We start from the raw sequence: 13,352 nt of genomic DNA on the forward strand, positions 1-13,352 counted from the left end.
TCTCGGGTAAAGTCTATTCGAATTTTAGCGATAAAGTCGTTTAAAAATTGGACGTTCTATAGAAAAGTTTGGACGACTACACAAATCACAAACAAAAGAAAGAGTTGCATTGATTCCGAAAAAAAGAGATGGGACAAATTATAGCCATTGGAGACCCATTACTGTTCTCAATGAATCATATATGATTCCCTCTGGAGTATTGGATAAACAGATGCAACCAATTCTCAACAAAAAGAAAATGGGATTCAACAAAAGGATATCTAAAGAATAGGAAAATTTCTTATGTTTCACGAAACATTCAAGCTGCAATTGACACAGTGGTAAGTTAGAAGAAGTTTGGAGCAATAATAGCAATACACTTCTACAAAGCATTCGACTATATTTTATATAGACAAATTCTTAGATCTGTAAAAAAGTTTCTTCCGAAACGTGTTTTTAATCCCGTACGTGTCTTGCAATATAACGGCACTTCGACGATCTCATTAGATGGACTAGAAAGCCAGTCAAAAGATAAATAAAAGAGCTGTCGTCATGGATGCCACTGGCTCCACTTCTTTTTAAAGCTGCAATCGAAGAATTCGTTTTAGGTGTTACAAAGAGGTACAGAGGCTTTGGGATTCGCATTGAGGAATATCAGCATATTATTGATTTGTATGCAGATGATTAACTTTAACAGTAGAGGCGAATTCTGAGTCTCAGCTTATTACCAGAATAAAAGTCTTACTGAATTATTTTCGGAAGTTTCAATAAAAATAGGATTGGCTGTGAAGGAAAATAAGACCTATATTTTACTGTTAGGCTCCTAGAAGTCTGAAGAGGATCTTAAAGTCGGCAGTTGTAAATTTAGAAGAAGGGCGGAAATTTTGGGAATAAAATGGAATAGCAGTGATATTCATGAAGATAACTGGAACGAAATTCAGACCTCCGTCAACAAAAGAATTTCTTTTTGGAAAAGATTCAACCTTAAAAAATAGTTGACTTTTATAACAATTTGGTAATACCTTTAATATTATATAAGGCTACAGCAAGTCCGCAATAAGCTGAAAAAGCTATTTTAGAACAAGAAAAATGACTTAATGGTTTGTTATATAAGAATTATATATAATACCTAAATCCCATATATGTGGTGGAGTAGCCCAACTATCTTGTATTGTCCTGAAAATTTACACCAAAATTTTTGTGGATATTACAGGAAATCTAGCAGTAGAATGGACAAGAAGTATAACGAACCGAGAACTGTACATTTGGCTTATGATGGGGACTAATCTGATCAACAAAATTACTTCTTTAATCACTCCAGTTTGGGCTCTGCTCAGAGAATAATTTGGATGCTCACTTCTGCATTTATAAATGACTCAACCATTGATATAATGCGACAAAATATAAATAAAAAGTTATTTTTAAGAAATTTAAAGGACCCCTTAATTTTAGAGAACACGCAATCACACGAGGTATTTTAACAATTCATAATTTAAGAAATTTAGAGGAATTGCTCAACTATGGTAGAATAAGATTTCCACTTGTTAATTCTTCAAAAATTATTTAATCCCATACCCATGGCAAGATAAGAGGGTCCCCTAAACTTTGATGCAGCTGTGAATGTACTCTGAAAGCTGCATAGTAAACGTTTGGGCCTCCTTGTGGGGTTTAAAAGAAAAATAGTGTCTTCTCTGAGGAGAATAAATGATGATAAAAAGTTTACCGTGCAGTTACAAATCTCCACAGATTGTATCATATATACTAATCCCTGCAAGGACTGTGGGAAAACTATATAATAACACACTTAATGCGTTTGTGGACTGCCCAGCCATCTATATCCTTAAATATTTTGTATCCATAAATCTAAAAGGGCTGACGAAAAATATGTCAAAGGTCATATGTCTATAGAAGAAGGGTGGAACTTCTGAGGTAACAAGGGGTAATTGTAAAGCCCTCATCGCCAGCTGACTAACTAACTATCCGCCTATTCGGGGGAATGAGTTGAGAGGTATCATCTTGGCAGCTTCAGCCCGCTATGTCTCTCTCATAATGAAAATTCCTAAATGAGGATGTGAGTCATGGAATTTTGTAGAAGAAATCCGGTACCTTCCATCACCTTCACGGAATCATAGAAGTTTTATAAAATGGGTGTTAATAAATTTTAACAAATATTTATCATAATTGTTAATTTGCATACTTACTGTTGTTTTTTTAAAGATTGATTTTGAGAATATTAGTTGAAATTCTACCCCCCGAGCATTAAGTATAAACTATAATGTTTATTTATGTACTTTTTACGCAATTGCTCCGGTTTATTTATAAATGTATGTTCGATATAATATATAAACCAAATAAAGAATATTAAAAAAAAAAATCTATGAATATTTAGAAGTAGTTCTATTGCCCTAAAGTTTTGAAATTTTACATATTTCTGGAAAAAAACGTGATCTTGTTTTAATATCATCCGTATACTACACACTACAACTTGTTAGTAAAATTTAAAAAATAGTTAAGTTAAACTTCTATAAAAAGTATTTTATAAATGTTTATTTTAATAAAATGTAGCCTTTTTGCCTATTCCTCTGCATATTACAGCTAGTGAACGCCTATTGATAACTATGAAAATTTGCAAATACGTTTTTTAACTTAGATTAACAAAAAAAAAGTGTAAACTTTGACGACCTTAACCTTGATGATCTTTTTTGAGGAAAAAAAACCAATATAACTTTGTTTTAGTTTAATAAATCAAAAAAATATGTCAAAAGTAAGATTTTTTTTTTGAAAAATGACCACCAAGGTCATTTGAGGCCGAGAACAAGGACGGGTTAACAATAGATATATATGTATTATTGTAATGTAGCACATTGTCTTGAATTTAATGATTTAATAACAAATCAAAAGTATTCATTTGTAATTATTAATTTTTTTTTTTCGAGTAATATAATATTTATACGAGTATTTACATAATGATTTGATATTTAAAATTTTTTTGAAAACACAATATTTAAAAAGAGCTTATGTATATTTTTAAAGTTTTCTTCTTTGAGTCAGGATACAATCTTTTATGGTCTGCAACTACTTGTAGAATAAATTTCAGCTGTGATTCGTCATTCCTTAACAAGTTATTATATTCTTGTATGAGCTCAACTTCCCGATTGGCGCGATCATTAATAACATTGAGATACCTAATTATCCTAATATTCCATGATGCAGTATCAGCTTCTAAAAATCCATAAAGAATCTCCATAATTTTCATAAAATTTATTGTCTTATCTATGCTTCTAAATTTTTATGTTCATATTTTTTTAGAACTTTTATTCCTCAGCATTGGTATTTTGGATAGCAAACTTATTTGACACAAAAAAAAAAAAAAAAAAAAATGGAAGTCCTACAAGTTCCTCCTACAAGTACCATAAATGTCTGGGAAGTTTGCATGATGTTGATTTGGAAATTTGACTATTAATAGTTGAGTATTTTATTAATGACTTCATAAAATTAAGCTATTTGAAAGAAGTGTCTGAGATCTTAGATGCATTAATCCAAACTTTTATATATATTCTTAAATAAAAACACATATAACTCGCAATCCTTGTTTTTCTCTGTGTCTTAACTTAAATTCAGATTTAAACATCCAGATTTTAAGACTAAAGAAGACTTTTGATAGGCAATGGGTATAGTGCATTGTCCCAGGTATCATAAATTTAACTCCTCGCTTAGGAGCAGCACCAAGAAATATTGTGACTAGCTCTAAGAATTCCCTATTATTGTCCCTTAGAAATTTATTTTTAGATGTTCTTCAACAAGTTTATCGATTGCCAATTTTCTTTAAATCTTTTAAATAATGAAACTTGGAAAAAATACTCTTGGAAAACTGTCCCAATTATTAATTCCGTGATGGTGCCCACATGCAAATGGAAAGAGTTTTTTTTCCAAGTAATTTTTCAAGCAATAAACAAACTACATTGGAATATTACTTGTATGTATAATTCAAGCCAACCATTTTTACGTAAATCAGCCAAAAAAAATTGCCTCTGTGACAATTTAAATAATTTAGGAAAAGTCACCGATTTGATATTAACACCCTGTTATTGGAGAAATGAAAATACAAGCATTTTTATTAGATTGCACAATTGTATCCTCGCACGCTTGAATATGAACGCATTTTCACTTCTCCACTTATAATACATTGAAAAGTTCATCTCCCTGACATGTCTAGTTATTTATTTTCAATAAGTATTATTTAGTCACATTTACTCTTAAGTATTCCAAATTATCAGTTACTCCTAGTGGTGCTTTGATTTCCCTTGGGCACCAGCTGTTCACTAGCCCAATCTGTTGGCCAAGTAATATTTTGCAAATTATAACGGGGTCTTACGTGACAATTTCGTGTCATACAATAGTTTGATTGACACAATACAATTTAAATTTTAATGAAAATGAACACGACTATAAAATTATATCATAATCAAATCCTTAAAAATCAAATTTCTTACAATGAATTGTTTATCAATTAAATGGCCCAAAATCATTTTATTTGACAATGTATATGAGCGTAAAATAACCACTCTATTTGAAATTTTATAGATTGTCTGGTCATTTTGCTCAATGCCTACTCTAATGGGCAATCTGAAAGAGCCCCATTTTCCACATTGTCCCTAACTTTGATATATGTTGGCCATTTGTTATTGCCATGAAGAAATTGTGGCTATCTTATACAAATGAAAAATACACTTAATACAATATTACTAAGTAATATTATAATACAGTATCTAATAAAATTCTATGTAGGATTTTAATATTAAAATTAATTCATTTTAAAAATTGTGGAGAAATAATATGACAATGATGGTCTGGGAGTATCTCAGAGATAAGTAGAAGTCGTTATGATTTATTTATTTGGCTAATACCAGATAATTTCAGGACTTTTTTCCCCTTTTTCTTTTTATAAAAGGTTGCGTTATATAATAAAGGTAATGACGTGAATAATACTAAAAATATATTAGGATATTCCCAACTTTTTACGCCAGTGATGTCAGTATAGAATACCATGGCAAGGAATTAATCTTGCATTTTCTACTCCCAGTCCTTATAATATAAATTTGAGTCGAAACTCAAAGCGTTACAAGGTTCTTTCCTACTTACAAAAACCCCTAAAGCTTCCTCCCTGCGTATGCCTCTGAGTTAAATATAATTTAAACTTTCTTTTCTGGATTATACCAATGACAGGATAAGGTATTTTATGGATGAAATTGTGGATTAAGGAAGAAAAGGGATAGATAATATACATTCTAAATAATACTTCACCCTGTGCAAGAGATAAAAAAGATTCGATATCCTTTAAATCCCCTGTAATTTTGAATTACGTTATAATATACTAAGTCTTTGGATTTGTGTGATTTTACTGCATTCTTACAAAATATAGGTATGTTAACAAAAAATCAGAACAGCATATTTTTGTATTTTTTATATAATATCAATTATGTAATTTTAGCTGTATAATGCAATGATACCAAAAAAACCTTAATTGGTAGGATATATCCCGAGTAATTGAAGTTTTTCTTGGCAAAAAATTAAAACCTTTACTCATAATCCTCTCCCATTCTTGATGAACAATTATATTCCATCAATTTGAACACTAAAATGACGTCACAAATCATAATAAACATGACGCATATTTATCATTAATAATAATAATAAATAAACTTAATGAAAAAATAAAAATTTTGAAATCTATATTAATTTAATATATTTTTCATGTAGTTTAATAATTATTAATTCATAATAATCTCTATTTAGAAAGAAGTAAATACTAATTTATTGCATAAATATTAAATATTCATATACACTTTGAAAATTATCCAAATTTCCAACTAAAACATCAGCTCCATAAGAAAACGTTGACATTTAACTTTCTTCTACAGTGTCGTAATTTTCGGTTTGAGACCAATATGAAATATAATAACATATTTTATCTAAATTAAAATCTTCCACTTTGGCATTAAAGGTTTCAAGTTGTGAATCTACAGTCCATAAATGTCAAGCATTTTTTTCTATAATTTTTGCTTTCAAATATCTAAAACCTCATTTCTAGTCCATTCTTTGATATTTTAAACATAATTAAATGCTGTTTTTAAGTAACCCTATTTTGATTTTTGTTTTATTTTTGCCCTTAAACTATCTTCCTTCGATGTTTCCTTCAAAATCTTTCTCTTCAATAGTTCCTTACCAACATCTTCATGGTGTATTATTATTATATATTTTTTTTTATGATTTTCAAATTTTACACTTTTTGTTATGATGTCTTCTCAAGTGGAGTATCCATCTTTTCTAAATAATGTATAGTACCATTCTTTGAAGCTCTTAATCGACATGGTATATAGTCCATAGTAGCACTTAAAAATGTATTTTTTATTGCTGAACCCATGCCAATAAGTTCTTCAGTGTTTATGTTGTGGCACCTTGCCGACGTAATTTCTTCCTTCAATCTTTCAGATAAGATTTCCATGTCTAATTCAAGATACTTTTTATATTGTCTCTCTAAAACAACTATTATAGAAGAAATGCAAGCTTTCATCATATTATTAAAGGAAGAACTAATTTTAATTCCTTAAAGTTTATCATTTCCTCTAAAAATTATTTGCACTATTAATTCTATTTAATTATTTTTCCGTTTACTCATCATGATGATGCAACACTTCTTGTTGCTACCTCAGAGTTAAGTTTATCCTGTAAGTATAAATTTTCTGATTTTAATTCATCAATCATAGATTGTCTTTTCTTAAGTATTAATTTTGTATAGTTGAATATAGCTCTTGGAACTGTGTGGAGTAACTTATTTTTAGACTTTATTCGATTATACTATATTAATTTTGTAATGTTTATTTTGATTGTTTTTCAAGCTTGATTTGGTAATTTCAAGCTCTTTACTTAGTGCACCTTCGCTCAAATTCTTCATTTTAATTTTACAAGTTTCTGTTTTCTTCTCCAAATTAACGTTTTTCTAAGTTGACGCTTTCAATCGGAATGTCAATTCTTTAACTTTGTCCTTCACTTTCTTCAATTCCTCAGTGCAGTAGTCAATTGCTTGGTCCTTTGTACCCAAAACAACTTCCAGTCTTTAAGGAATTTGCCTTATATTTTGGTACTAAAGTTTCTAAGTCTGTGTTTTTTTTTTGGAGTGAAGAAAGTGAGACAAATATTTCATTGAATGTTTCAGAGGCACATTGGGAAAGAGAAGCTTGGGTTTCAATTAAGTTTGAGGTATACGGAGAAGGATTTATAGACTCAAAAGTGTTAGGCGACCAAAGGAACGGTTGATTACATTCGTTTGAGAATCTTGTCATCAAAATGAATATGTGGACATGGCTTTATCGTTTCCATAAAAACAATACGGAAATGCCTATGTAAGTTTTTAAGCACCATTTAATCATTAATTGCTAAATGAAGATAGCTTAAAGCTCAAAATGAATTATACAATAGTAAAATATTTTTATATAAATAAATAGAATTACCTCTTAGTAAATTGTTGTTTTGTCTGTCCTGATTTGAAGATCATGATCAAAATAAGGCCAGATTAAGAAGTGCATTTTTTATTTGTGTCGCCTATTAAACTATGATTAATTATGATATGAATAAAAAATTAACTACAGGGGCATTAAAGGTGAATTGTACACTCTCACGACATCATTATCACCGATTTTGATAATTCCCATTATTTATCCCTACAAAGGAAGACCATGTCTGAAATTTTAGACTTATGCAAGTGCGAGGGCTTGTTTGGAAGTCCCTCAAAGTTTATAGATTTTTGAAAAATCCTCGAACTTTAGTGGGACATAACTCCGCTCAAAGTCGACTGATTTCAAAATATTTTTTTTAAATCTATTCATAAGAGCAAGGGCTTTAATTAAACTTTTATTAAAAAATATAAATTGTTCAAAAAAATAGAATGAAAACATTATTGCAAATCGAGCTAAGCCACAAATTTGCTTTTGCCATTTTTTGTTAGAATTTTAACTTACTCATACCTTATGAGTTTACAAAAAATTAGAGTAGCCCGCTCTGGCTAAAAAACAAGATTAATATGAAGTGTAATTTTGTATGAAACATAATAAAGTCACATAATCAGAAGTAGTTGCAACTGTTCCCTTTGTGCTAAGAGTAAAAATTCCTCAAATTTATCCTAAAGGCTAAGTTCCTATTGATTAATTTGCTAAATGTCCAGCTGTCCAGCTATCTACAGGGTTGTTAACTTAGTAGTACACATGGAACAAGAGATTTTGTAATTACATTTGTGAAACAAAATCATCTGAAAGTAGTGCATTGCACAACTTTTATTCAACTCTAATAATTCCCTCAATACAAGGCCTAAATCCATGCAGACCTTGACTATGCAGTCAGACTTAAGCTTCGCCCACGGCATCTCGATGAAAGATTCTAGAGACTGGACACTGTTTCAGGGGATGATATATTAATGAAGAAGCAGAACTTGAGAAAAATAACAAAAAAGATTAATTAACTTTAAATGATAGGATAACATTAAGTATAATTTATGATACTCAAAGTTTTCTTTATCATATAACGTGACCTTGAACCATTCTGCAACATGTCTTTATGTGCTCTAAATAAGGAACCTGCATACTTATAGTTCTATTTATAAGTTGTATTATAATTATCTAAATAGATAATATATTTGAGAAAACATATTATGGTCTAACAAATTATTCTTAAATTTGATTGAAGTTTCAAGAAGGAAACGTTTTTGCTGATGGTCAAAAGTAGTTGATAATAAATTTAAAATGAAAAAGGAGCATATTTAGTATATTATCAAGGTTCAATTATGTTCTAGCTGGTTTTTCAGTACACATGAGTGTATTCTTCATAATAAAAATGTTGAGAATAAGATACTCAAAATATTGATATAAAAGGAAAGACATACTTGTGAAAAAATATCAGTTTATTTGATAAAGCAGATCTAGTGTCATCTCATTGAATTCTTCATTGTTCACATATTATAATATTTAAAACACAATCAAAAATGAATGCTTTTATGTCCTTTATCCTTTTTGTCTTTGTTGCGAGTAGCAATGCCCAACTCTCAAACTATGCCACTAATAATGGTGGTGGATTTAGAGGCTCTAACGATCAATTCGGTGGCTCTAGCAATCAAGACTCCAATGGCTTCGGTCAATTCGGATCCTCGTCTAATGTGGATCAAAGAATTGCTGGTTCAAGCTCTGATTTAGATCCCATTTCTGCTTTAGAAGAGGCTCTTCCTGGTGTTCCAGGAGAGGACTACCCCATCTATGCTGAAGTCCCTGACACTTTTTTCTCTTGTGATGGACAAATTGAAGGAGGTTTGATTATTCACTAAGGGTTGTTCATCCCCATAAATAATCATTTTTTCATTTACAGGATTCTATGCTGATACAGAAACCGACTGTCAAGCTTTCCACGTTTGTGCTTCAGCTGCTGAGGGTGGTCTACGCAAAATGTCCTTCCTTTGCCCCAATGGAACAATTTTTAACCAAGCGTACTTTGTCTGCGATTGGTGGTTCAACTTTGACTGTGCCAATGCTGAGTCTCTCTACTCAAGAAACGAGGAAATTGCTGCTGAAAGAGAAGCTATTGCTGCTTCTAACAATGGAGGATTTGTTGATACTTCTAACAATGGAGGATTTATCGATGATTCTAATGATAGCGGATTCATCGAGGATTCTAATAATAGTGGTTTTACAGATGATTCTAATAATGGTGGATTTGCCGGTTCCAGAACCAACAATGGTCCCTTTGGAGCTGCTTCTGGAACCAATTCCATCATTGAAGAGGCTCCTCAATCTAGTTATCAATCCCGATCTGGAAGATTCTTCCAAAACCGTGGTGAAAGAAGGTTCTTTTAAATCATTATGTTATTTGTTGATTGTGTCCAAAAATAAATTGTTTTTCTACCTTTTTAATTAAGTAATTAGCTGTTTGTTTGTGATTACTTTTGTGTATTCTCTAATATATACATCAGAGAATAGTTCATATTGCTCTCAGAAAATTATTTTTTTTCAATTATAACGAAGACGCATATTGCTCCTTTAACCTCTGATGTTCAAATTTAATATAATTCATAAGTAAATGAGTATTCACCTTCATGGTCCCAGTATCATATTCATCTTAAAACTAGAACTTCAATGTTAAAATTTTCGAACAAAATAATTATAGGTATTTTTCTTGATATCATAAAATCAAAGAGATTTTTCATGTGTTGTTCATGGCTTAGAAATAGTATAAATCAGGATTGAACAATTAATTTACTATATATTTGATAACATGTCCGATATAGTTACAGAAGCGAGCGATCTATAGTGCGTGTAAACTTGTACTTTTATATATATCAATATAAAGTTCTGTTAAATGTTTATTAAAGTCCTAATGATATAACTAATAAGATAATTTGCATACAATTATAGACATAGATTGACACAGGTTCGAAAAACATGTGACATAACTTTCATTCGAAGTTGTCATCATTAGCCTAAACCACAGCCCAAAGTCTCTCTGGGAAAGGCTTGCAATTTGCATGCTGCACACACTATGTACATGTAGATAGAGTCACATGCTGCCTCCAGTTTGGCCTTAAGGTTCTAACCCAATTTTTATAGGGGTCACATCTTGTTACCTCACTAGCTCAAAATTATCTTATGCATTTTGTTGTCAGATGCCGATTATCTCGTCTCACTTTATACGTTATGGCTATTTCATAGTTATTATTTTTGATAAATAAACTTATATTCCGTTTCCAAAAGGGTAGGAATACAATTTCTTCTTGATCCCTCATAGGCGTTGTATATATATATATCACCCATATTAGTATTTCTATGAAGAAATTTCGGCTATCATATATTTATATATTCACTTTTAAAAAATAATTATAAGCAATATTATAACACAGTATCAGATTTTGGAAAAGTAAAAAAAAACCACAGTCTCAGAGTACTTAAGAGATAAATAGAAGTTTGTACTTATTTGGCTAAATAATAGATGATTTTGGGACTTTTTTCTGTTTCTATTTGCGTAATACAATAAAGGTGACATAGATTCCCTTTGTTGAAATAGAAGATAACTTCAAATCCTAATACAGAAGTATATATTCCTTCCCCGCCCTAAACCATAATAAGTAGAGTTGCAATTCAGTTAAAATTATTTAGTTCGGTGGAGCTCAATATTTTGATGATTATAGTCGAGTCGAGATCGAGTAAACGATGATCCTCGTATTTTACTTCTAGTTTCTAAACTCGAGTTTGAATTTGCTATCAAGAAAAAACAAAAATACGGTTAGATTACTTATTAATGGGATATTAAAAAAAAAATCGGCCACGAGGCCTACTACAAGGTGATAAGATTCACCATACTGCCATATCTCAAGGCCACCTACCCAGAGGACAACTATGTGTGGACCCAAGATAGTGTACCCTCACACACATCGGTCAAATGCAAGAAGTTCTGCGCCGACAACATGGCTGATTTTTGGCCCAAGGACATGTGGCCATCATTTTCGCCGGATTTGAACCTGTTGGACTTTGCTGTGTGAGGCACTTTGAAGAAGGAGACTAACCAGACATCTCACCCGAACGTGGACTCCCTGAAGGCCGCCATTGGGAAGGAGTGGAACAACTTGTCCGAGAAGTTCATCCTCAACTCCTGCAAGGATTTCCGCCACTATGTGGAGGGGTGATTGCCGCTGAAGGGGGCCATATTGAGTGAACATGTTCACAAAGGTCGTGTCTCAAAGTTTAGTCAAAAAAAATTTCAAAATTATTTATCAAAAATAAAATTATTAACATTTTTCTAAAATCAGTCATTCAGTCCACGTTTTGCTTCCAAACCATGTAAACATTGATTCTGAAATAAAACATAACATTAATAGCATAAAAATATTCCGTGGCCCTGTGCATTTATAAATGGTAAGAGTTTGGCGGGCCTAAAATAGATTTTACTTGTGTAATTGTTATAATTTCCATTCCTATCCATTGTTATGAATAATTACATTAAAAATATTTGTAAATTTGGGGCCATCAGTATTTTTAATATTAAATAGTTATTTATAAATTTGTATTTTGGAGGAATAATAAAATGATCCTTGATATAAAAAAAAAGAAAAAAACTAAATACTTGATTACTCGGGAATCCTACAAAACTTTCGAGTTTCATGGTTTGGGTTAAATCTATGTTTAGTTTTTCAAAAGATATTTTGGACAAGTTAGAGTAATTTACAAAAAAATTATTTCTATTAATGTTGAATATTTTTTGGTATTACTCGAATACCACTCTATTAAAAAGGATATTTTAGCAACATATAACTTAGTAAATGTTCCATATGGTAACTACTGTAAGCATCAATGAACAAAATAAATACTTTTTGCCCATTACATTTTATAAGTAGGAATTCATAATCTAAAATAATCTGAAGAATGAATTTTCTTTTCCTCAGCTGTTGTCATTATTATTCAACTCCTGAGTAGTGATTGGTGAACATCCTTTCTAACTAGATTCAATTATATCAACAACTTAACTGATTGTTTGTACTCATAAAAGACAAAGGATTTGTTGCGGAGTTATAATTGTAAGTCCTTGTTGGACTAAGAGTAGAATTGACGATAAAAATAGTAATTCCTGACTATGTCATTTTGTATTTCCTTCTCCCCTCCTCCCTTGTCACAGCTGATTTTAATTGGGCTTAAATAACATTATGAATGAGGGTTTTCGCCAACGGCATATCGTTTTCATTCACAAAAAAAATCAGGATATTATTTCAAATCGGAATCAATGATTTTCTGCATGATTTCAAATTTGACGTTATGCAGGAAACATCTTGCAGACTTTTCATTAATAAAATTGTGATTTGCATAACTTTAAGAAACTTTTTGATAAATTTATACAACCTATATGTGCCAAACAGATTACTTCAGTAATAGTGAAATTCAGAAATTGTACTCGTATTTAGATTTCCTTGAATGAGTAAACAGATATTTTTAATTAAAACATTTTTATTATTTTAACCAATTTTTTGATATTCATTATGATTGAATATATTCTTAGGTAAATATTCAGGCATATTTAAAGATGACATTTATTAAGCAACATGAATATGTTACATATCATATGATATTCAATACATCAACTTTTTTGTGGATGGTCAAAATTACATGAGTTTATACATATAATGGGAAAGAGGAGCATCTTTAGTACGCCATTACGGTTCAATTATGTTCTAACTGGTTTTTCAGTACACATGAGTGTATTCTTCATAGTAAAAAATGTTGAGAACAAGATACGCAAAATATTGATATAAAAGGAAGGATATACTTGAGAAAATATATCAGTTTATT

At 30.7% G+C, this 13,352-nt stretch overlaps 1 protein-coding gene across 1 annotated transcript; it reads left to right on the top strand.

The window, feature by feature from the left end:
* The first annotated feature begins 8,938 nt into the window (after positions 1-8,938).
* Positions 8,939-9,932, top strand: LOC121132631 (uncharacterized). The gene is made up of 2 exons (XM_040728066.2): positions 8,939-9,332; positions 9,391-9,932. The coding sequence occupies exons 1-2, from the start codon at positions 9,014-9,016 to the stop codon at positions 9,873-9,875; spliced, it is 804 nt and encodes a 267-aa protein (XP_040584000.1). The 5' UTR covers positions 8,939-9,013; the 3' UTR covers positions 9,876-9,932.
* The last annotated feature ends 3,420 nt before the right edge of the window (positions 9,933-13,352 follow it).

The sequence above is a fragment of the Lepeophtheirus salmonis genome, chromosome 2, assembly GCF_016086655.4.
Source record: "Lepeophtheirus salmonis chromosome 2, UVic_Lsal_1.4, whole genome shotgun sequence".
NCBI classification, from domain to species: domain Eukaryota; kingdom Metazoa; phylum Arthropoda; class Copepoda; order Siphonostomatoida; family Caligidae; genus Lepeophtheirus; species Lepeophtheirus salmonis.